Source organism: Lutjanus erythropterus, chromosome 22 (assembly GCF_056507025.1).
Source record: "Lutjanus erythropterus isolate fLutEry1 chromosome 22, fLutEry1.hap2, whole genome shotgun sequence".
In the NCBI taxonomy this organism is placed as follows: Eukaryota; Metazoa; Chordata; class Actinopteri; order Lutjaniformes; family Lutjanidae; genus Lutjanus; species Lutjanus erythropterus.
This window is the reverse complement of record NC_139338.1, coordinates 21,111,262-21,137,765: the sequence shown is the minus strand read 5'-3', so window position 1 is coordinate 21,137,765 and position 26,504 is coordinate 21,111,262. Positions and strand designations below refer to the sequence as shown.

General features: G+C 38.9%; 1 protein-coding gene across 8 annotated transcripts in view; it reads left to right on the top strand.

The window, feature by feature from the left end:
• Nucleotides 1-26,504, top strand: part of ppp1r12a (protein phosphatase 1, regulatory subunit 12A) — a 68,193-nt gene that overhangs the window by 9,603 nt on the left and 32,086 nt on the right. For all 8 annotated transcript variants that reach the window (XM_084710598.1, XM_084710596.1, XM_084710601.1 and 5 more), the window contains exons 2-3: nt 18,473-18,603; nt 24,388-24,506. In XM_084710598.1, coding sequence (XP_084566724.1) covers nt 18,473-18,603; nt 24,388-24,506 — 250 coding nt within the window. The remainder of the gene's footprint in view (nt 1-18,472; nt 18,604-24,387; nt 24,507-26,504) is intronic.

Sequence of the window (26,504 nt, the reverse complement as noted above, 5' to 3'; positions counted from 1 at the left end):
TCTGGCTGTTGCATACTTTACCAGCATTTGGCTGGTACTAATTCTGTGCCCTGTAGTTGATTTTCAAAGGTAGTTTCTTAGTGAAATTAAAGCTGCAACAATTAATCGATTAGTTTTCAGCTGAAATTATTCTGCATCTATTTTCATAATCAGTTTGAAAATAGTTTACTTTTAAAACTAAAACCTCAGTTTTTGGCTCAGTTGGTTCCAGTCTGAGTGGAACCTGTGCATCCCAACTCTTATTTATGGCACTGCTGCGATAATGCACAGCAGGGATAAAATGCCAGAGACATCCCCACCAGAGGATCTGGAACAGTGAGGGCTCTCTGAAATATTTCAGATGAGCGTTGCTGCAGGTTGGAACTGGTTCACCTGGGGTCGTAAGGAGAATTCCTCAGCATAGTGAACCTGCTGCCACGTATATACATATAGCTGTGCTGACTTAACGGCAAGACTACAGACACAGACTTGACCTTTCTCAATGGTGCATTTCATATGAAGCAAAAGTGGACTTTTTCTGTCCCACTTTTTAGCCTAATGTAATTGTATTAGAGCTGTTGTGATACCAGATTTTTGAAATTTGATATATTACGGTATTTATTTTTCTTTTTTTTAAATTACGTACCTGCACACATAGAGAAGAGTAGGTCTTGCTTTCAGCAACCTTAAATGGCAGTACTGCTGCATATGAATTTAGGAAAATGAGAAGTTTATTTCAAACCGAAGGCTGCCATTGCTTCCTTTCTGCTGCACGTGTTTTCATGATGTTAGTTTGTGCTACTTTGATGGGTATTTGTCACCCATACATGAGGTTGTAGCTTTTACCGCAGCATCATGGAACAGACGGAACTTGCTAGGTGCCCTCACCTTTCTGCCTGCCCCCTCTTTTCCAAGCCGTTGCATAGTATCGAGCTGCTGTGAAATGTTTGTGGGATGACTTCAGCTTGTTTTTTTCCCACCCTGTGGCACATAGTGTCTGTCTTCTACTTACGCCAGGTCTTCCTGAAGCCGTCCCGCTGTTGTTTGCTTGGCGGCAGTCACATGTCTCACACTGAGTGTTTTTTATGAGCTGTTTTTGAACTGAAAACACCTGGACCCAGAGACTGTGAATTCCTCATTGTCTTAGAGAGTAGCGGGTACAATTAAGGCAGCGAGCGCGTGTCCATTTGTTGTCTGTTGAAGGGTGAGGTTACATTCTTTCCATTTATTCTCGAAATGGCTGCATCTTCAGCTGACAGAATGAGTGATAGAGGTGAACATGATGATTGGCCTGTTATACACAATGTACACATTGTGTTATTGTTAAGCCAGGCGATACAGAACATGATATCCTTACATTCTCAGTTGAGAAATTTATTGCTCATGGTGGCTTCCACCTGTCAGAAAATACATCACTGTATGCATGAAATGATGCTTGTTCACCAGTATGAATGATAATACTGATAAAACATTGATTTTAAAAGCCAATATCAGCTGATGGTACAATGTGCTAATATACTGCTGCATCTCTAAGTATAATACTCTTCTTTTACACTTGATTGGCATTGATTTTTGTTAGTGCTGATCCACGAGTGGTGTGCTGTTTGCTGTGATGCTACCCCATTAATGTTCTTGTGAGTAAGCGCATGCGAGTGATACTCTTCCTGCAGATAAACAGCAGTGTCAGTAAATGGGCCTGGACCTTGACAGTCTAAGTACTTTGGCTTGTGATTCAAATGGACTTACATAAGTGTGGCCTCTGTGTTAGGTAGAAGCTGATGTTCTTTCGAATAGTATATCTTGTTTTTTGTGTTTTTAAATAATCCTAAAATGATTTTAAACCTTGTTCCAAGCCAAATGTCCCTCACTGAACAATAAAAAAAAAGCTATTAGCCATGTTTCCACCCTAAGCACCTTGAACTTTCAGTCCCAGGAAGTGCTTTTCAAGGGACCGAAAGGTTCCTCCAGCCAGTTGTTGTCTGTGTTTCCTGCAAAGATACGGAGTATTAGTCCATTAATGTAAAAAGCGATGGCTCTTTTTGAGCAGCTATATTACAATGAAGCCCATCTGTTGTATGCTTTCTTCTCCATGTCGATGTGTTGAAGCACAAGTTGGTGTGTCATGATTCTCCAAATCCACAATTTTATTTCACTTTAAATTTTAAGGTCTTGATTTGACCAAAAAAAAAAAAAAATCCTTATTACATCCCTAATTATACCATTTTAAACTGAGCATCCTGTAATTCTTTTTTTTTATAGGACTGAACTAGAGGTGGTTAAAATAATTATGCTTATTGTTCATAAAATATGGGTAACAGAATAATGAGATTTTAACAACAAGACTGATTGCAAAACAAGACACAATGAATTTATGTCATCAGTGTCCTCAAACTGAATTTTATCTCCATGTTTTATAGAGCATAAATGTCAGGTCACTGAGTCCAATCAAGCTGAGATGTTAATAGACTGTTAAATTAATAATTAATTAACCACAACCACTCAGGCAGCTGTATACAGAACAAAGAACTCATTACTATGCAGCGCCAAGATACAGTCAGGTTACGATGCTCAAGTTGTAGGCCCTGGGTGTTTTATAGATCATGGTAAGTTAAAAAACAATGTAATTCTTGCAGTTGTACAGGGGTCATTGATTGATGACTGATTATTCATAGCTTGATATTTAAACACTGTCAGTTTAATGCTGTTGCACATTATGAATCCTCTCTGGGGTATCAGTTGCATGGCATGCATTTTGTTAAACCACTGACCCTGTGCTGTGCTTTTTCAGGCCTAGAGCTTGGGGAGGAAGAGGGGTATTGCTCTTCTTTCCTTACTGAGGTGGTGATGGTAGGAGGGATCAGGGTGTTGGAGATTTCAGGCCAGAGAGGAACAGGAAGTGGCTGTTTATTTTTCTCATTTCCTCTTTGAGGCTCCACTAGTGAGCCTGCTTCTTCCACTCCCTCTGCTTTTATTACTGACACCAGCCTAACAGACACATGTACATACACTTAAGCACACAGATATCTGCATTTTGTTGCCTAATAATTTACTTAAAACCAGGCAAACATATATTCTTGTCCTTTTAAATCTTTGGCTTGGGTGTTGGCTTTTACGTGGTTTGGTGAATTAATTCAAATGTGGATGTGAAATCTGCATTGTATCCTGCTTATTGCTTTGAATTTTGTGAATAGAATTTCACTCCCAGTGGAAAGTCTTGCTGTACACCGCAGTTGTATCTTATTGTGGGAGTGCAAAAACGTTCAAAATAAAAGAGAAATCACTATTTTGACAAATGCAATTTTAAATGTACAATTATTCTGTTTCATTTGTTCACATGGGTAATTTACTCTCCAGTGGAAAACGTATATAGTGATCATTGTTGCAATGATCAACTGCTTATATGAATGATAAAGAATCCTCTACAAATGTCTATACAAAGGATTTAAATAATTTATATCATGGAAATTATAATGTAAGAAGAAAATTTCAGAATTTTGATTTTGAGATTTGATCCTTTGAGGTTGCTGGAGCTCCTCAGTGTGGAGTGTTTGAGCCAGACTTAGCAATGTGAAGTCAGCAGCTATTAGTATGTTTCTACAGAGCAGAGGAAAATATGTCTGAAAGTATGAGCACATTACTAAATGTTAAATGTGTGAAGTAAAATGCATCTGCCTGTTAAGATAATTCTGTTAGGGTGTTAATGGGAATTCTCATTATGTGTTTGGATTGAGCTAATGGATTATGCACTAATAATTTACATATATAAAAAAAGATTAAGTATTCAGAAAAGTCAGTGTTCATTATATACATGACAACATATGGAAAACGATTTTAAAGCTACGATAATTCAGTTTTTTTCTCCTCACTCCCATGATACTTCTTTGTGTGCTTCCAGCTGGCTACCTGCGGCTGCTGCTGCATGCACATGGAAATCATGACAGGAAAAGAAGTCATTTTATCTCAATGAAAAATATTGTCTTCTCATACCTTATGACGAACTGCCAAAAACGAGCCAACAAGATGCAGCGAAGAAACACTGCAACCTATATTTTACATACAGGACTGGACTGAATTATACAGCAGTGCTTTTGAATTATAAACATCACGGTAATTTATTTTACAGTAATTTGAAAAGCCTTTGAAACAGCTGTTCTGTATTTTAAAACAGTCCATAAAATTCAGCAAATAGCGAATCCGTCTGTTTCATTACTTTATATTAATGTAATAAATATCCAAATGTCAATTAGATGGTGATCTGTATGAGAAATAAAGAGAATATAGAATAATCATCTGCTTTTATTTGACCTTGAAAGATGTGATCTTATATGAATTTTCCACTGTAGTTGCACCATATTCATCTTATTTTAGAGTACTCAAAACTGTAGGATAGTTTTGGTCTTTGCGTGACGTGTACTAACACTTCAGTCTGCATCATTGTGATGCAGTGTAACTCTGGTGACGATCCATATTTGAGCTGGTAATGGCTATAAATTGGTAGCATGCCTGCAGGGCAGACCCTGGCACCCACACTATCCATTTAACCTCTTGGGTTCAGAGCTTGTTGGCGTGAGTGGTGACACAGTGCCAGTACGCTGGGGGAAGAGGGGAGGGGGGTGTACTGTGGACCATTCTCAATGCCTCTTTAGTCGACTGACTGTCAGTGACTGCTGACTGAGCTATTTACTGTCCTCCGTATAGTAGCCTCCACATAAGGCTTCTATTATATGGAAATATCAACAGAGGTTGTATTCTGCCATCTCTCTCTCCGTGGCTCTCTGACCTCTCTGCCTCTACCCCCTCGGTGCCCCCTCTCGCCTTTGGACCCCTCACATGGAAACTAATTTGGCTCTCAAGTGGGGCTATTGTTTTGGCTGCCGAGCAAAAGCCCAAGTGAAACATACAGTTACAATCTTGCCGGCATTTTTCCCCCCTCTTCCTCAATCCTGCTCTTCTTTTTCCATGGGAATCCCAGGGCCATATATGGTCGTCCTCAGTAGCAGCAGCAGCAACTAAAGCACTGAAGGCAGAGTGTGTGTATGTGTATGCAAGCGTGTGTGTGTAGTCTGGTTACAGCTCCCAACAGGGCTCATCTAGTAGAAGGACCCAGCTGGTCGCCCTGCAGCGCTTTAACCCTCCCCCTCATCGTACCCTCTGGCCCCATGAACCCTGCCAATAGCACAGGAGCTGTGAGCTCTTTGTCTCAGGCGTAAACACACACAAACACACATGTACATCACCTTATAGAGTGAACATTCATGCTGTAGTGTCACTCACTTTTCTAATCATCGCTGGTTTGTTAATTTCCAATATAATTCTTACTTTTTACACCACATCTGTTCATTGTCTGGGCTGATCTAACACACACACACACACACGCAAACGCAGACACATAACGCACTCATACTTACATGCAGGCGGTAAGAAGGAATTCCTTTTGTGGAAGTGGCTGCGCGCCTCTGAGCCAATGACGTAGCCTGTGAGGAGTGGCCAAAGCGCTGATGCCTGAAGCCCCAAGGCTAGGAGTATTACTTATCTGGGAATTTCTCCACTGGTATGCTAGTCCAGGGCCTTGCTGCTCACTAGTTAGGTGGTTACAGAGAGGAGTTGTAGTTCTAGAGGGAGAGGAGAGGCCAGTTTTGAGCTGCTTTGTTGTCCATACTGTTAGCAGAAAACTGGTCTTTCCCTTCTGAGTGCAAACAAAAAACAAGTCCTATGTTATTAAGCTTTATTGTGGATGCCTTAAGCACAAAGTCTGAAAGCCAACAAGCCTCTTTCTGTCTCCATTTTGTACATGCAATGTTTGAGAAACCTTACACCATAATACCTAGATAATGTTTTGGCTTTCCTGACAGATACTAGAGGGTTTCAGCTGTCATCCCTCTCACCGCAAAAAATTACAGCAGTTTCACTCCCCCCACATCACACAAAGAGGAAGACTAGAAAGAGCAACAAATGATTGCAAGGGATGGCAAAAATTAGTTTGTTTTTACGAGTGTGTTTATGTGTTTTTTTAGAGTGAATGGCAGTGATATCACCTTCCTCCTCCTTGTGCCATGTTTTTAAAGAGCGCTGCATCTTGCGGTCATGTAGGTGCTTTGATCCCGGCCAAAGTCCTGATCACAATCAAAGTGAGAGTGACTCAAGCCTTCTGCGGTTTGGGGGTTTGCACAGCTGTTTCAGTCTCCCCCAGTCACTGTGATTATGTCTTGTTTTGTTGCTATTGTAATTATACATTTAGTGAATGTAGCATAATCCAGACATCTCTGTGGAGAGTTTTCATTGGGACTGTTTATTCAGTTTAAGGTTCAGCTGTCCTCATGAGAACTGTTGACAGTGAGGTCTGTGGATTATCCTGAGGAATCTGGACATTGTGTCTGAAAAGACGTGTCTCTGTTGAGTTAAGAATGACAGTATTCAGTGATTGAGCACCACAAACCAAATTCCATTCACCACCATTGACAAAGCCCAAACTATGCACAAGGTTAGATACCACAAGGGAAAAGAGGGTAAAAAAAATGTAGGATTTCTTCATGAATGATAGAAATGTACAGTATATCAGAAATGTTGAAGATTATGCTCATGCATGTAAATTTCACTTGACCTTGCTTTGCTATCAACTAAAACCTAGCACTGCACTTAGTATGTACTTGCCGTTGTTTGTTTTTGTTACAAGTTTTATAATGTAAGGTAGGGATGCGAAGATACTAAAAACTTAAGGTATATAATACCACAATAAAAAACCATTACAGACCATTGGCAACCACTATAACATCAGCGTAAGTTTATTTATCTCATCTGTCAATGCTGGTCGATGTACAGGATGCTCAATTGAGCCTACAGAGTGCGAGCACGGCAACAAACAAGCCGCTGACTGAAGTTAATTTAATAGCCACCCATATTATTTATACCATGGACTTTCTAAAACTTCCACATTGTACCTTTAATATGAAATACTTTGTAAATGTTGCCACTCCAGTGAAGTAGTCTAGTTAAGCATTTCAAGAATAGCTGATGCTGACAAGTTTGTAAGTGCAATGTTGCTTTTAATTGTGTTTGTGTGCGCATCCTTGATGTGATGTGTGTAGTTTTGTGGGATAACTTTTAATATGGCTCCTTTGTTTTCACAGCCCCTCAGTCTAAATAAAGCAAACTGATTGACTGATTGAGTAGTCAAAATATGCTCTCATGGCATATGGCCATATTTAGCTGACAATCTATAGAAATAATGTGGAATTATTATGAAAATACATTGAAATTGCTTAAAATGTCTGGTATTCACTATACATTAATGTTTCAGTGACCATCTGTGATACCCACTGACGGTTCTCATGACCTCCTGTGCCACCCGGGCACACTGTTGTCAGTCATGGGTGTTATCATGGGCATGCACCATTGACACTGTCACTGAATGGAGAATAGCTGCAGCACAATGGGCTGAGCAGGCTGCCTGTGCCACCGAGTTCCCTGCCAGTCTCGTGCAGGAGCCACAGCAGCAGCTTTCTGCAGGGTGCTTGAGTTGGCCATCTGAGGGTGCGAGTAAAGGAAGTCAAGGAGGGGAGGGGTCTTCAAGTGTCTCCTTGATCTGGAGTGCTGCTAAATTAAGCTCGGCACTCTCTGCACGATGGTCCAGAAGATAATAAACCTACCAGTTTATACACACACAGTAGCTGTACCCCTTTACTGGGGTGCCAGACTTCTCTATCTGAAGTGAAACGTGCTGCAAAACTTTGCAGTTGTCCTTTGTGCTTGTGGGTTGAGCTATTTCAGTTCCTGTTAACATAGAATGAAGCTCATGACCATGACTTTTATTTATAGCTTTCACATTCAGTAAATTTGACTTTTCCATGTTAATTAAAAATACTCAATTTGAATGAAGTGATTCATCAGATTAAAAAAAAAAATCAATTTTCTTTAATTAACATAAGTCACTAATTTTGTTAACATGAATGTCATTTATGGTACTGGTATACTGCTGCGTTAATACAGGTGCGTAATTCCAACAAGTATGAACTGAAGCAAAATATATCAATAGATAAAAACATGTTGTAAGTTTTCAAAATCATTACATCTGGGCTTGCAAAGTTGTGCATTTTCCTTATATGATAGTTGAACACGTTAACAATCTATAATTGATTAATCATTAATATTTAATAGGATACAAAATACATTTCTTTTTCTCAGTTTAATTTTAAACAATTCTCGTAGCACAGTAGTTTTGTGAAACATTAATTTATGAAGCACAAACAGTCAAAACAAACAAGAAGTCTCTCGCTTGAAACGGCTGCTGTTGTCCACCTGAAAACCTGTAACCTCTGGAGAAATGGTTCTCAGTACATACATTTTATTACATCTATGTAGGACAATGTTTTTCAATAAATGTTTGACTTGGATTTTACAGTGCTCTGGAGTTGCAAGGATTGCAAGATTATTTTCTTGATTAATCAATTAATTATTTAGTCGATAGCATTTATATTTATCTGCATCTGTGCAGAAATACTGGGTTTAAACAGAATGAATAGTCATATAAAGAAAACCCTGAGCTTCATTTAAATGTTGCTTTAGAATATCAACGTCATAAACAAAGCTTTGAAGCTTGAAACTATTCGGTACAGACCCACAGTTTGGGATAATGACTTACTATCACTAAACTGGGTCTTGTATTTCTTTATGCTTCAGTGTGTTTTTTATGATATCATAAATCATAGACTATAATTAGTAGCAGTAGTACCCACATAATCGTAATTCAAGACATTTCTTTTTGCCATAAAAGGTCATGAGAACTGCTCCAATAACAGTTAAAAGTCATGCGTGCAAAGGTTTTTTTAAAAAAAAAAGAACGATGGCACCTAAAGATGCTCCATTCAGCATTAGTTTCTCTGGTCTCACAGCGGTTTGCTTTTTGCGCTGCCTTCAGGGGCCATCCGAGCAACCCCTTGTGTGCTTTAAAATGAAGTCTTTTCTCTATTTATTTATGTTTCTTACAAAAGCCTGACAAGCCCTGAACCCATGTTCCCTTTTTGGCTTTGTTGTCGTGGCAACAGACCGGTCTCCTTTCTTAGGTGCACGTCATGGGTACATTTTTGGGCCTGCTCCGAGAATGGCTTAGCCCATCTTCTTTGCAGCGCTGGTAGGGAGTAGGGCTTGAATTCCTCTATATTATTTTAGGATTAGACTGCTGCATATGATGGACGCTGTATTGTTTCTCCCCTAATCTTATCCATATTTATACCCACTGGCTTGAGAAGGTTTATTAAGTTAATCCGTTGATGGTAGTGCCTATAATCAGCCTTATTCAAGGCCTGTTAATTGACGAGTGTGTGAAGTGGCAGATAGGTACATGTTCGTGCTTTACTTAGCTTTATGTCTCAGGAATTTGTTGGCCAAGTGCAGCTCTGCTCTTTTGAAACTTTCACTTAATACGACAAGTCAATATGAACAACACTGATGAGGTATTTGCATATATCAAGCATTTATGACTGTTTATGTTATCTAACAAGGTTTGGCCTGATGACATGTTGATATTTGCCTCTGCAAACAGTCTGTCTTCCAGTTGTTGTAAGCCCAGTTTGTATTTTTTATTTTTTATTTTTTAATGCGTCATGTCCTCTTTGTGTTCAAATAGCGTTCTGTAGTACTTTGTGAAAAGTTTTCAAATTCATCCATTTAAATTGTCATGAAATTTAAAACTGTTTTCAATACAAAAGCTTTAAAGTTAATCATTTAAAAATATTTATAATTACATTTACTTTTAAGTTATTTTGTTACATACTCTTATTCGACCTCTTGAAATATTGACTGTAATGAGATGTGTTGTGTTTGTATAGTAGTAGTAGCAAAACGCTAATTTACAACTCCAGTCCAAATACTTTATCAATTATGTTCTAATCTAGCAATCTATTGTTGTTCTTTTTATGTTTTTATAGTAGCCCTATTTTATTATAATGATAATATGTAACATTTTTCTAGTACATTTCCCTTGTGTTGTTCTTTCACATAACGAAGTAGAAGTGTATGTCTCTTGGAATAATTTGACACAGCCTAATTTTTTTATTTTTTTTAATCACGTAAGGGGTCCTTGGCTTAGAAAAAAATGAGAACTTCTCTTTACAGTAACTGTGGCTTGCTGAAGTGCCACTTAAGGCCACTTCTTTCTTGACAAATACAGGATGACTGTCCAGTCAGTGACGTCTGGCTGATGTTTATTTTAACAGGCTCCCATTAGCATACACCAGCTCATAAACACAGAGGACACATCTTGTGATTTAGAGCTAATGTTTTGAGGAGTTGGAAAAGAACATGGTAGGAACAGTCCTGTATTGTGAAATAAGATTCCAAGTGGCCTGTCACAACCTCAGGGATCAAATGGACTCTACTGAAGCATTACAGTAGATCCTGCTGCACTGTACAGTCCTACAACATAAACTGTGGTAGTATGTTTCCTTTTTACAGTGCTGTTAAATGTGATCTGATTCACCTCATGTAAATTTTTTTTTTCTCGTTGGAATATTGCCAACATTGCTCATACACCCACGAAAATGTTTAAATGATGCCCACTTTCTGTGGATTATGGATTTTCATCAGATTTGACCTTTTACTCCCATTGACACGGATCAGATTTTTCAACTTCAATTAATTTCTAATTAGAGATTAGTGATTTTCATTGCTTTCCTTGCTGCACTGCTGACCACATCCCACAAAGCCTAATGGATAAACACTGTGTAATGTGCACTGTGTGGCCCGCTTCTGAAAACGGTTCTTATCGACCAATCAAATGGAGCATCCTGTGTCCATTGATTTGGTTAGTACTTGATTTTTCTCTCTCTGTCTTTCTCTTTGTTACGTCAGCTTCCCAGAAGCCTCTGTTTCCATTAGAGAGGTACTTTTATCAGAGAGGGCGGCAAAGACTCATCCTGTGGTCCTCCCTGGCAAACTGACAGGATACGTCAAGAGATATCTAACGTGCTGTGGCCATGTGATATTCAGCCAGCTCTTTCTCAGTGCAGAGACCTTAGCTTTCTCAGGTTCACTGTATGTTTAACTATTATAGGGCTGCACAATATGGGAAAAAAAAATCAGCCTGCCATTATTTTGACAGATATTGCAATTGTGATATGAGTCATTATTGGTGGGGATGATCATTTTTCACAATTTTCATTTCACTGAAAACAACTACTATAATCATGATGATGTGACATTTTTCTGTAGGCCTGTACCACACAAACATATTTTCTTATACGTGGAGATCAAGAAAATTAGGAGTGAATGGAAGCAGATGTTTAAGTGGCCAAGTAATATGTGGCATCAAAAGACATAATGTAAAACGACGTGTGCTGTCAGTTTCTTCAGCTATCTGAAGTGTCAAACAATCCCTCCAGGAAACAGCACATCACAATTAATAGGAAAAGTGGACATCACAGGTGTCACAGTTAAGGAAGGCTGTGTTAAAGGAGATGTCTGTAAAATATTTGCTGTAATAAATAATAAAATGGCCATGACATGTCATCAGGAAACGTGCCATGTTGAAATATCACTTCTCTGACAACAGTGCTACAGCCACGGTGTCCTCCTTTTAAAAATTTCTACTCCGATCTGTCACTTGTGTTATTGTTTGTCCGTTTCATGTTAGAGTTCAGATTTATGCTGAATGAGTTTCTGTTCATGAATTGTTAAAAAACCAAAAAAAACCAAAACCCTTAAATAACAGGTTTAAGTTTACATTTACAGACAATTGACAGTTATGAACAGCTGATCATTTACAGTGCAGAACTATTTATTATAAGCACTTGGTACATATTTCCTCTTTAAGCTGCATTAAAATGCCTTTTCTGTGTTGTTTTTACATAAGGTTACATTTTGGCCACCAAATTTAGGGCCTTGGTGGCCCTGTAGTTGTCTGTCCCTGTAGTTCTAATAAAAATCTCATTTTTACCATAGGTTTAGTATATTTCCTGTCTTTTTCGTACTCTCCTTGTTTGTATTTTGTAGTGCCATCCATCTTATTGCCTTCATGCTTGACAAGGCCTCTCGTCTCCCCCTGTCAGTGGCCAAACAGGTTTAAATGGCAACGTGTCTGAGAGTGACTCACTACATGTCTGAATGTTTCACTGCGAGCACAGCACAGATCCTATATGTCAGTTGGAGGCTGACGGTGATGTGTGAGACAGGACTAAGCCCACAATGTTTCTTAATATAACTTAAATGAGAGCTCAACTCCCCTTTGAATCCCACTTCTTTACATTGTCTGACTCACTCTGCCTGCTGTCAGATATGAAATATTGTCCTTAAGATTTTTATATATATTGTATTTAATGAGCCTTGGAGGTCAGTGTCAGTTACAAAAGTCTGCTGCCCCCATCAGCAGCATCATGCTGTTGAAATAAAAGAGGGGATGCCATGTTACTTGCTCTCAACTATCTTCTCCTTTCTCCTGTCCCTCTGGCCACTACACTACTCCTAGTCTTGAAGCAGGCTGTCACCGTGTCACCTGTCAGCCACAGACAATTACAGCCATTAAGAGATTACCTTTGTTGGGCTCCAGTAGCTGCTGGGAGTGGAAGGCAGAGGAAGGTGACGCACTGGAGAGGGAGGTCACAACCAGGACTGCGTTCGCCTTAAGGGGCTTGTTTCCATTCTTAGAGAGGGAGAAGACTTTGAAGAGATAATAAGAGTGTGGGGAGTGACTGAGGGGGAGGATTTACATGGGGGCATGGAGGACAGTTTTCAGATGAGAAGCAGAAAGCTTGAACAGTCCTTTTTTTCAGTTCTGTGGAATTTTTTAGCAGTCACAAATGAAACAGACAAAAGGAAAAGATTGATTTAATGTTTTGTAGTGTGTTCAAGTGCAACTTTTAACTGAGGCAACACAAAGTCTACAGGTGACGCCCATCAGAGAACCAACATGCAGATTAATTCTGCGCCTGCACAAAAGGAAATAACCAGTCACTATTCTGTATTTGTGATTTAAAAAAAAAAAAAAAAACACCACAGAAAAATAACATATTACAAAATAGCCTGCAATTTCCACTCCAGTGACAATCTGTCTAGACTGTTTCTGCGTTCGCAATACAAAATATGTCAGATTTAAAACATTTGACACTGTAATGTTTTATTTAGTAGCGGTTGTCAAATAACAACAAAAACAGTCATGTTTAATCTAGGGCTGCAGTGTCTATAAAATGTCAGAAAATAGTGAAGGGAAAAAAACGTCCCTTCCAGTTTTCAAAGTCCAGGCAATGTCTTTAAATGTTGTATTTTGACAGCCTCAAATATTCCGTTTAATATGATAATGAACAAAGAAAAGCTGGAAATCTCTGTTCCTCTCTTTGACAGGCTGAAAGCATTTTCTGTCATTTTGCACAGAAAATTAAAATATTTTGATAATTGGTATATAGTTTAATAATGCCAGTTAATTGGTCTGCACAGTGATAGCCACTGCTCAGCAACAGTGACGGTCTCAGCACACACACCTGCACAAATATAATAGCAGTGGCCGGTTGACAGTGGTCTTTTGGAAAATGTTAACATATCGCCCAGTCTGTGGCTAATCTGTGGTTTTTCTTTTGTGTAAGATGAAAGCAAAAGGCTGTAGTGAAAAGCGGAGTCACTATTCACTAGGCTGAGCAGCCAGACAGCTCATTTTCACAACAAGCCAATAAATATCAGCTATCATGATATCTGGTTTGATAGATTATGTAGAAGAAAAGGTTGCAAATGTTCCTTAGATGATCCTTAAATGAGACACAATTGCTGCCATTTCTATACTATCAACTAATACTTGATTAAGATGTTTGTAATTGGTTTAATTCCTAATGGTGCTTAAACGATCAGATATTAATTCTCTGTTTTCGAGTAATAGTAATGTACAGGTTATATGAACTTCTATTTGAAATACAAAAATGTGAAATTACCTTATTGGTATCAGCCATGGGAAGCAAGTAATTATCAAATTTAATGTCAGCTGTCAGCCTAATAATAAGGATAATGGAGGACAGGCACAGCAACACGTCAACACGTGAATTTGACCAAAGATTTTAATTCCCAGTGATAAATAAGCACCCATCGTCCTGTACCCTCATAGGATAAAAACATGGAGTTCATCATGATAGCAGAATTAATGTGATTTCTATCAATATTATGATATTTAGAGATTGTCTGCTACACTTGAATAAATGTAGTTGCTTGACTTATCCTGTTTAGAAGTCTTAGGTGTCCCAGTGCTTGATTGTAAAGCAATGAACCACATGTCTGCCTTTGTTGACATTACCAAATTGTGGACTTGGATGGGAACCACAAGCTGCCATGTGTTGGGACAGCCCTGTAGCCACATAGTTTGACATCCAGCTAACAAACCCATGAGGGTGACATTTCACTGGTGATGAGAGCTGCGGCACTTTCAAAGCAACATCATGCCTTGTCGTCTGCACTGTAACAAAGCTAGCTGAACCCAGTCTGTAAAATAAGTCCATCTGCACCTGGAGATACTCTGTGCCTGAGCACCCACACACAACCAAATCACATCAAACACAAACGCACTCACACACACACACACACCGTCAGATAAGCTCAGTGAGGCCTTTGCAGGCACTCTCCAGCTCTGGCCTTGTACGGCGTTGTACACGGCCCAAATTTGGACAAGGATTCCAGCCAGATAGTCGTGTGCCCTGAACGTGAGGCCGCTGTGTGTTCGTGTGTATCTGTTTCCCTTGTCAACGCTTTTGTTGTCATAGCAACCCCGGGAGAGAGCGAGACAGTCCAGGCACAGTGTTCAGCGATGGGGTGAGGGGGTTGAGGTGGCAAAGTTTGGTTTTCATATTGCTAAGTGGTAATTGTTATGGATTTCATATGTGTCTTTATTGATTATTTATTACAGCAACTGTCACTCTGAATGTGTAATTCCACAGATGAGTTTATAATTGTGATCGTGCTGGATTGCTGCAGGGATTTGCTGTTTTTTATCCACTTGAAGACTTTGTTTCTGACCAGTGCTTTGCAGCCCACCTTGTTTTGCGTCTTTGATGTGAGGTAGCTTCTTAACCTCAGGGCCTCTGTGTGTCCTGAATGAGAAGTGCATTGCAGACTCTCCATTGCTGCCTTTCCTCTGCCTTGTTCTGGATGTTGAGCAGAAATGTGACCTCCTTGACAGCTCGCTCCCTCTCAGGCTTATGGCCAAGTAAAGCTGCCGTTTCTCTAACTGTGTATGAATTATATGCAACTTTTTTAATATTTAGTATGCAAATTTGTGCATAGAAAGATCTTACAAAAATGTTCTGTTACCTCCTTAATGTAGACCCATACATGTGAAATGTTACAACTTTTAGGTTGAATTCTTCAAAATTTATGATAATTGTTTTTCTGCAAACAGCAGTGGCTTAGTGGTTAGCAGTATTGCCAAACAGTAAGGGTACTAAGGGAAGGATAAGCTTGTCATGGCGTGAGAAATTTCACAGTGGTGCAAGTTCTCGGCAGAACAATTCCCAAAATAGACTTTTTTTAAAAAAAAGTATTGCGGGGACATTGTGTGTTTCATTAGACTGGAGACAACAGTGATGAGACAGGAAATGTGGAGAGAGAGAGAGAGAGATGGTGATGACATGTGACGAAGGTCCATGTCTGGCCTTGAATTGAGGATAACGATAAATGATAAACCACAATAAAATCCCCCAAATATGTATTACCATTTCTGATTTTAATTATCATTAAAACCATGTTTGGTTTCCGCGATTTGAAAGACTCACAGTAAATCCTGTCCAGCATCAACCAAAGTTAGCAACAGGCTCACAGGCACAGCATGCAACATGAGTTTGTTTTGTCACAATGAAAACATTGGACATGATGCCATTTCAAATCATTGAGAGGATTTCAATATAAAACTTGATGAAATGATGTCAGTGTGTATTTCACTACTTTTCGAACAATTTCAGCATTTATAATAAAACCACTGTGGCGTTTAACTTTTAATTGATATATTAATATTGATCCCTATTACCGTGACACACACATCCAGTGGGGATGTTGTGATTACATGTTTAGTGTGTTAAACACCTAGTCCACTAGAATGGCCACAAAGACAAGAATTTTAAATGACTTTCTTCAGGCCACATTGTACAAATGAAGTGAGACTAAAAAGTTTGGCTCTCAGGGCTGTACCTTGCCCAGAATTTTGTTAGTTGAATTGGATTTGGCCGTTCAATATGAAGATGAGGCAATTCTGCCTTTTTTTTTGTCTGTTCAGCACCACTAACCTCCTGTGTCAGCATTCAGTCTTGTGTTTTAACCTACTGCATGTTTTCTTTGTCCTCTGTGATGTGAAAACATCAGATTTACACACAGTTATAGAAAGTAAGTGTGTACTAGAGTTGCAGATTTTCTCCATTTGCCTTATGCTGTAGTTGAAAACTCTAACAATCCATTAATCATTAATAATTAATAAGATACTAAACTTTTTTTTTCTAATTTTCATTTTGTGTTTTTAATTGATTCTTTATTAATCATTGACACCCCTAGTGTGCGCCTCTTGTTCATTGTTCAAAAATAAAATCCCAGAGCACCATGAAGTGTCTCTCTTGCCATGCTACTGCAGTGCGTTTCTACGGTATCACTCTTCTCAGCTGCCATCAGTTAGTTTATAATACATAAAAATGTATTTATCATTCCCTTATTTATAATTCCTCATTGAAATGTCATCCCTGTGCATTTTTGCAAACAGTTTTATCCTGTTACATAGGTAAGATGTATCTATTGATCCCACGTAGAGGAAATTTGATTTGCCCAATGGCTGACAAAAAAACGAAACAAAAAAGATTGCCTGACTTGAAGAATGATCTCACTTGACTGAGGGGTCTTTGACAGACGTTTTGACTTCAGTGGGCAGTGCTAGCAGCTTTACTCCAAATTTTAATTTATCATGTATAAACTCATAGGTTTTAAGCAAAAAGACAAAATGCATTCAAAATTGTTGGGTATAGATTTAAGCATAGAGACCGTGTAGGTCTGAAAAAATACAGATCTTACAATAATGCAAATTTCCTTCCTACATTTAACCAGCACCTGTCTAACAAACAGTCTGAAACGCTGATTTAAATGCATAATGGAAACCCAAAGAACTCCCACCCTGGTGCAAGTTCTGCTTCATAATGTGGGTAAAAACACAACATTTCCCACTTCATGAGTCAGAAGATCTTAAATTAGAGTCTCCCACTCGCAGCCGCTATTTATTTCTGTGGGTATCACTTTTGTTTTCACTGTGTCGTCCGTCATATATGGTTTGGTTTGCTGCATGGGGGGATGGTTATATAACATCATGGATGGTGTGAAGAAAATGAGGCTGGTGCATGCACAGCGCCCACTTTGTTGTCTGTGCTCCTGCCAATCATTATCAAACAGGCAGGATATTTTTGTGAGTGGTCTGCTAGTTTGCAGCCCAGCATCTTGACTATCATTTCACTGTACTGAAAATATGGCTGAGAAATCTGGCTGTATAACACTGGTTGTACCACATGCCCCAGCAAGAATAGTCTCAAGTGTGACCCTTAATTTAGGGCTGAAGAAAATAATGAATAAAAAAAGATGAAGGTGACGCAAACTGGAATGCTTGATAGGTTACTACTATCTAATTTCTGTTAGTTAATAATAATAATAATGGGCTTAAGAAGTGCATGTGATAGTAAATGTAATATTGTACTGTTATGCATTGTATTGTATGGTATTTATGGTATTAAATAGATTATATGAAATAGAAAAATAATATTTTTTGTAAAAGAATTACAATAATTAAGAATTTGCTGTTGTTTTTTTCCATCCTTAGTTTTAATAGTTTTACATGAATTCAGATGTTCCTTATAACGTGCTCCAGTTTCCTCCCACACTGAATGACATCTATTTGAGGTCTCCTCTTGTCCTCAGTCAAGAGACTGGCTTTAGGTCTGTAGTTTGTCCCCAGCACCAGAAAATGGCACTTTATGATTAGGATTGATTAAATGAAGAGGAAAAACTCTGTTTTCCTACTTTTTCTCAACCACAGATGTGGATTTAATTGAGTGATTCATCAACTGCTTGGTGTAAGAGAAGAAGGGATGGTGGTTATTTCAGTGGTTTGATTTATCACACATGAGGAAATATCTGGCTTGAGTGCAATGCTGACTTTTTAAACAAAAGCAACAGTGTTTTTAAAAATTAATTCTCTCACTTTTTTGCGTAAAGTAGCAGCATATAGGCGCATCAGCTCCTCAATGCTTCCATCAGCAGTACTACGCTATGTGGTATTCCAGGCACCCCCGCTATGTGCAGGCATTTTGGGAACGCTCCGGCTGCCAAAATTCCCCAACAATTCTGAAAGCACGTGGCAGGCTATCAGATGCGGTGCAATGCTCTTTGCATGCAAGCTGTAACTAGAGCACAGGGCATCCCACTGACACATACACACACACAGAGGACAGGTCACACTGATTGCTTCTTACAGTGGTCTTACTTGCATTCTCTCTTTCTTCTCTCTCAGGCATGCATAGATGACAATGTTGACATGGTGACTTTCCTGGTGGAACATGGAGCCAGCATCAACCAGCCTGACAACGAGGGCTGGATCCCCCTCCACGCTGCAGCCTCCTGCGGATACCTAGACATAGCAGAGTAAGTACAGAGAGGGAGGCCTGTGTGCGAAGCAGTCTGTTCAGTTTCTAAGAAACAGTATCTTGTTTCATCAGGTTCGATTTCTGCAAACTCATCCTTACATCCTGTTTTGTATCTAGCTTATTCTAAGAAACATTTTTTTTGTACTGCAGCACATTACATTCTCAAGTTGGTATCAAAATATCAGAATGGTAAGGACGAACCTTACTTCCTGTATAAAGGTCCAGTAGGGGCTGCACAATTTCATTTGGGTTGTTGAGCACAAAGTAACATCAGGGCTGATATGGCTGCAGCTGAGATCTGCAGTGTCCTGTCACCTTTCTGAACCCCCCCATTAGTGTCCTCTGTCTTTATATTGCCAGCTGCTGGCCAGACAGCTGACTACTCATTTAAATCCAGCCAGCTACTTTATTAGACTAATTTTTGATTAGAATATAATAGATTACAGTTTGCTTTACTATTTATTTTACACTCATGAGCCTCTGCTTCAACACAAGGAGCATGATGACAGAGAAATGTGTTAGTCACACTTTGTGTTAAACATGACAGAACCAAATGAGGTACGTATAAGAACAAAATATGCAATAAAAACACAATAAAAAACATTATAGGAGCTCATAGTAAATAAGTATATAAATAATTGCTGCCTGCCGCCTAGTTGGAAACCCATGTGCTCCCCCTGTGTACTCTGAAAAAACATGCTTAGCTGTTCTACCATGTAGAGAGTGGAAAGTTGTCTTTAATGTTTGCCAAATCTTAGCAGCGCCATTGATGACAAAACTGAGGATTGGATTGACATCCACATTAGGCAGGCTTATTTGGAAAACACTGGTAACCACATTGGGCAGCAACTTGACAGTTACGCAGCAAGAATTAAAAAGTCCACTGAAAGCGCTCCTTTCTCCACTTATGCCACACAGATGCTTATGTATGAAAAAATTAAAAAAGTCTGTATTTACATTGCTGTTTTTACAGCAGAGCCATCTCTAGGATGCTTTGCAAACACACACTAAAATAGGCAGTGTTGTCATGGTAACAGGCTCATGTCATATGAGTGAAATGTAGGCTATGCCTCAGTCTCACAATAAAGTTTTTACAGTTTAAAATGTCCCAGCTTTGTATTTTTGGCCATTGATAAAACATGCAAACTAATGTCAAATGCCTCAAATCATTTAAAAATAATATATGATGTTATTTATGATCCACATCATACTTCTTATCTGTGGTTTAAATTTTTGGTTTTCCTGTTGCTGAAAAATCTTCTTCTGCTTTTCTGTGTGACCGTGTTCATTCTTACATCATATGTCCTTACTGCCCATAATAGCCATTTACAGACCTTTTTAAAAACTCACCACATGTTTGCATTCAGCGAAGCAAACTCATTAAAATAAAGAATAATTAAGATTGGTGTATATGATGGAATAGTGTCATTAGAATATGCAAGAGGCCACCAAATTTTGTCTTTTATAGTCAGAACTTTTCTCTCTGGGGGCATGCCCATAGGTGGCTACTTTTCCACACTGCCTGGTTACTTCATATCCTTGTTGAAACCCCTGTATTGGTGTGAGCAAGATTGATGCTTAATATGGTCTAATGCAGTGCTGTAATCATAGGTTTTTAGCTCAGTGAAAAAGGATTTTGGTCTTTATGATAATTTTGAGGTTGAACAGCAGCGCTCTTAACTGGTTTCATCTTTTGTTGTAATAAAATTAACATTGTTTTCACTCGGTTCCATTGAATTCCTTTACTGTTTGTCATGCTCAATCCATGCCAAACACCACATGTTTACTGTAGAAATGCCCCTGGTGCCGTTTCAGCTAGCATGCCAGAATCAACATGTCAAGATCATTTTCAGTAGCACACAGTTCTCGTCACATTTTGACAGGAGCAGCAGCCCATCTGATAGCTCAGACACACATTGTTACAGTGATGTAATCAAATATGGAGAGATCATTGTCAGCCACTATATCTGGAATCGAGCTCTAGAGTTGCATTCTAGTGTTTTCATGCCGCTAGTCCTTTTCAGGTAAGAGGACTGTGCTCACAGGGCACAGAACACAACACAGAGATGTTATCGGAGTATATTTAAACAGGCTAAAGGGGGCTGAAGGAGCTCAGTTGTACTCATTGTTCAGCATATTGGGAGTGTGCTGTGACCTGCTTTACTCCTGTGTTACATTACAGGAACCTGGCTACAGATTTATCCCCACTATTGATGTTTTCTCAAAAAGTAACAAGTGGAAACTGGCTCTAGGAGGATAAACATGTGGCTTACGTACAAATTAGTTGCTCGGAAAATGTCTGCATGGTATTTAAGTTGTAATGTACAAAACCCAGTTCCAAAAAAGTTGGATCGCTGTGTGAGACATAAATAAAAACAGATGATTTGACAATGATTTGCAAAACCCTTTCAATTTATATTTAATTGAATATGGTACAGCTTTTGGGAACTCGGTGGTAAACCTGTCCCAACTGTTTAGGAACACATTGCAGGCATCAAATTAAAAATGAGTGTATATTTTCAGTAAATACAATAAAGTTTATCAGTTTGAACATTAAATATCTTGTCTTTCAATTGTAATTAGTTCACATGGGTCAAAGTTTATGCAAACCATTGAATTCTGTTTTTATTTACATTTACACAACATCTCAAAAGTTTTTTTTAGAATAGCGGTTTGTAATAGCCTTTTTGAACAATAATGTGGAAAATTATAGATTAGCTGCTTTATTAAATATGTCCACACAATTTTTGATATTTCAGTGTTAATTTCTCAGACCCACCAAGTCTTTGCCCAGTAAGCCTCATGAACACAGCATCGGCGGTGGGCTAGTATTGCAGAAAACAAGGCGTTTTTTGTTGTCACATAATGAATGAAAAGGTCAAGTGGCTGGCCTGATATGGGTGACTAATGGAGACATCATGTCATAGAGAGACACTCTGCAACCTGGTGTGGGCGGTGAGCTCTCAGTAGACCCATTTTAATCCCAGCATCCTCGCTCACAGTAACGGGAACTCCAAAATCAGGACTGTATCTGTAAGCCCCTGGTGTCACCACAGCCGTCTAATGGTAGGGTTGGTTGAGAGTCCCACAGCGGGACTCCACACCACAAAGCCATCAAACCTAGTAAAGCTGACCCGAAATAGGCAGAATAGAAAGTCCAATCAAGACAATATAAAAGTTTGAAACGTGAGCGCAGTCAGTCAGCTGCCATTTAGGGGGGGAAGTTGTAAGCACTGAGCCTGTTTCAAGTGGTGTGTTGGCCCTAATGAGAAGGGCCTGAGTCTCACCGCAGCTTTAATTGGAAGCAGCTGCAAGTCAAGATGTTGAATGGTTAAAAAGGTCTTGAAACTCTGCTGGTGGTGGGAGACAATGATGTAAAGGGTTAAATCACTATATAGCCTTGGATACAGTAGTAGATGCCTATTTTGGTTGTATGATATTATTTATAGAGTGTTCTGTGATTTATCTCCGGGTCTGTCATGCTTTCAGATGATGTGTTTGTAAAAGGTCGTTCAGACAAAGACTGCTGTGAGAGTTGTGATATTCATTCAATTTAAACTAAATCATTGGTGAAGGTAAAGATTTCCATTAAACGGTGCTTTGCTTAAATCCTCAATTTGACAAACTGAAAAATTATTTCCTCTAAAGGAGCAATTGAAAAAGAAAACTTTATCAGTTTTATACTATAGCAGCAAAAATCGCAAGCATAGTTTTATGTACTGAATATCCACAACTGTCAGGGTTTTGTCTGATGACTTCTTAATTAACTTTTTAAGTTTTTTTAAGTGTAATACTTATAAGTATTTGTATAGTAATGACACTACACAGATTTTGCAATATTTTAGTTACACTTTAAACAATTTTAAGCTGCTCAAATTACAACTACTGGAGCCTGACAGATAAATCAGCTGGTATATATTGGTTAATACATGTTGGCCAATAACTAATAACAACAGTGCAGAAATGCCAAATATATTTTTGTAAATAGTATCACCATCACACAGTTCAGCACGAGAGGATACCGACGAGTTTGTTTTTCAACTAATTACATGTTCTGCTAGCTTGCTAGTTTAAGAGATTCTTTAATTACAGACTCTTATTGTTGGTTTTTATTAACTCTCAAGCACTGATATTAGGGAGGTTCCTGGTGACTAATTTCCCTGTCGATTAAATAGAAATTTTAATTTAGACCGTTCTTCTTTCAACAGTCAAAATTGAGCACAGTTTATCAATCAATAATGTTAAACAGTGACAAGAGCCATTACAACCCCTTAATCCAATTCTTCACTAACCAAATTGTATTTTATTTTTAATTGCTGTTGAAATGTGTGGCACTTTGTGCTGTGCATTATTAACACTGCATCATATCTAACAAAACATAATAATTTTCAGTCTGAGTGGGATGACAGAGTCTGCAGGTAAATTATTTCATATTGGTTTACAACATTATTTTCATTTGGTAGATAAAAAATACTGCCAAACACAGCTGGTTTAATGAGATGTCATCTGTCCCACTTTCCGATTTCCACCTTGCTGAATCACAACATCCAGTCACTGGAGCAAATTTAGGGGGGGGCTGCAGCCCTGACTAATGGCAGGCAGCTGCATAATGGGCATTGTACATGAATAAGATGTTTATTCAATTTCAGCACTAGAAAAACTAGGTGGCTGAACTAATTATTATTTCATCAACTAATCGTGCAAATCCCTTATTAATATTGGTATTGGCCTCAAAAATCCAATGTTGGCTGGCTATAATGACAACACCGGCATAGATAAAATAGACCAAAATGTGTGGAAACTGCATCTTCATGTAATAGGGGTACAACTGTTCACTGAAGTGAGCTCAGCTTGACTTCTCATGTCTGCTTTCCGTATCACAGAGTCCATTCTCATGTGTCCTCTACTACAGAGCATTGGAGCTAGTTGCATCTTTGCTGCAAAACGAACTGACAGTAGTTTAGTGTAAAATGCCAGAGATTAATAAACAGCCTTGGCCCACACCTGTCTGGATTAGTGCCACTCCCTGTCCAGACTGCTCTTTGTCTTTATTATTCAGGTGTGGCATGTTCGGTCTGTTTGCACAGCCTGAGGAAGACCCTCTGCCATTTAAACATGGTGTGACTTGAGGTTTCAGCACTTAGGCCATTCGCATCATACTTATTTGAGCTTCTAGCATGGTTATTTACCTTTATTACATAGTGTTTGCTAACAACTCAGTGTGTGCTCAACGCCAGTGAAAGACATTTGCATTGTGAACACATCCTTGTCTCTATGGACACGGTTCTTTCTCTTAGTTTGCGTATTTTTAACTCCCCTCTGGATTTGATTTCAAAGAATATTCTTGTTAGCATGTCTTTTAGCAGCAAAAATAAAGCAAGTTTAACATTTTGCAGCACATAATTATGCATTTAATCATTGTTATTAATATAATTCATATAATCAGGGTAAGTGGTGAATAGATGTAATTTGTTCTGGAGGTGTGGGGGAAAATGTGACTGGTAGAACAGGAGATGCAGACTCAATGTGGTCTGCTGTCATCCAATTTTGGCATTGAACCAAAAGCAACATTACACAGCTCATGTCCTTCAACTGTTTCCTCATCAGTTAAAGGAAGTAACAGTTGCCTTTACCCCCTTTCCTTTTCACCCTGTCAAAGGCTCGAGTTTGACCTCAGACTTCTCAGCACAAAAAAAAAAGCCTCTCTGGATTTTTTTTTCAAAGGATGTTAATATAAATATAATCTTAGCTCAGACCTAAAATTCCTGTGGTGTTTTTGCAGGTATCTCATCAGCCAGGGTGCCAATGTAGGAGTTGTGAACAGTGAAGGTGAGACACCTCTGGACATTGCAGAAGAGGAGGCAATGGAGGAGCTCCTGCAGAATGAGATAAACAGACAAGGTACAGTATTACAGACATTTTTAACTCTACTGTCCAGTCCATATTGGATGACTGGGTTATTATTTTCTCCCAAGGCAACCTTGATACAACTGTACTATACTATATCACAAGTAAATTTAACTACTGATAATATACTGTTGTTAGCATCGACTAAAAGACCAAGAGGTTGTTTATTAATGTGAGAAGAAAGAAGAAGTGGAGACAGACCAGTGCTTTTTGTGTTGATACCAATATTTGGAAAGCTAAATACGACAGTATGCTCTCTGCTTTCTTTATTAAGTTATTTTACAAGGACATTATTGCATTTTACTGGATATTCATTCAAATTAGTAGAGCTCATACTTTTGAACATTTTGTCCTGCTAGTTGTTTATTTAACATTATTTAAATACAATAGCAGAATTGCCCCGATGCTTCACAATATTTCAGTACCAACCAGTCTGGGACCAGTACCAGATTAGTCCCGATGTTCAATACCCATCCCTGGTGAAAAAGTTTCAAGTCTTACCACGTAATCGAGCTCAATCATTCCTAGAAATAACCCTGATGTGCTGAGCGTGAACACAGCAGCACAGCTGGTGGGGCCCCGTGTGTATTTCATGCATGTATGAATATGTTGTCAAATAGAATCCGAGTGTCAGTCACCTGCTGTTTTTCACTTGCTTGCTTGAGGAAAACTTGCATAATATAGAAAAGTGATCCAGTTGTGTTGTGAGCACTCGTGTGATGATTCCAAACTGAAAAGTCGAGTCTTTCTATTTTTGGCTAGGGCATTCTTGAGATGATGAAAGGCCCTCCCCTATGGTGAGAGGCCACGCATAGACGTGTTAACTGGCCCCGGGCCAGAGGGGTGCTCCTCAGCTCTTATTCACTAATAAAGGTTGGCTGGCTTTCCCCTCTCAGTGGCACCATTTGCCTTTTTTTAAAAGCAAGCTTAACATTCTCACATTTTTACTACATGTGTTTGCATGCAAAGGGAATATGCTATATTTATAGCCACAGCCATAGTTTACAACAAGGTATAAAGTCTTGCAGATCAAATGATTCTGCAGTAGTTACAGGTATTTATCCCCTCCAGTTCTAATTAGCAGTGATGGAGACATGACACCCGGGTTGACAGGCTAATTTTCTCCCCTTTTCCAGCAGAGGACATGAAACCTTGTTGCAGCTCTTTTGCCCCTTATCCATACACATAGTCAGCTGCACTTGTCTTGAGTCAAGTTGCAATAAAACAGTGGACAAACACACTCATTTTCTAAGAGTTCTGCACAATGAAACTCCTCAGATATTTTGATATTTGAAAGCTTTTATTATAAAGCAGCAAAATCAAGAAATGTCAGGTTTTTATCAGCAGTAACATAACACAACTCCTATCCAGCTGAAACATGAAACAGTAAAATAAAGATATCTGAATGTACAAACGGCGACACAGGAGAGAAACTAAACTTCAAACCAAAGAGAGTCACTTAGAAACTGCAAAAGTACTGAAAGCTGAACAAAGAGAGACTTTAAAAAATGTCTTTCTGTCTGAGTTGAGTCTCTGCTTTCTGACACATCAGAAGAAAAAAAAAAACTGCCAATGGAAAAGGAATCCATCTTGGATTTTTGGTGGGTTTACCTGCTTTTAAAAAGTATGTATACATTAATTTTGGTGTGAATTTTACTGGTATAAACTATCTAGTGTCTATAGTAACCTTAAGACAAAAGGCTGTCTGTAAGCTGTCAATCTCTTGACGGTCCAAGCGTTTGGAAGCACATGGCATCCTATGTTAATTACCCAGAGAGCTGTTTGCATGTTCCCCTCTTTGACCATATTATATAACCGCGGCGAGACAAGCACCCATCCGAACCTCAAGCATCTCGGCCAGCAGCTTCTGTCAGCTTTGATTTGCAGACGCCTGATAGATGTGCTGCCTGGTTCGGAGCATTCACACGCTGCCTCCTCCAAGAACCATCACTAACAGACACAAAACCAAGTGTGCATCTTCATTTACCATGT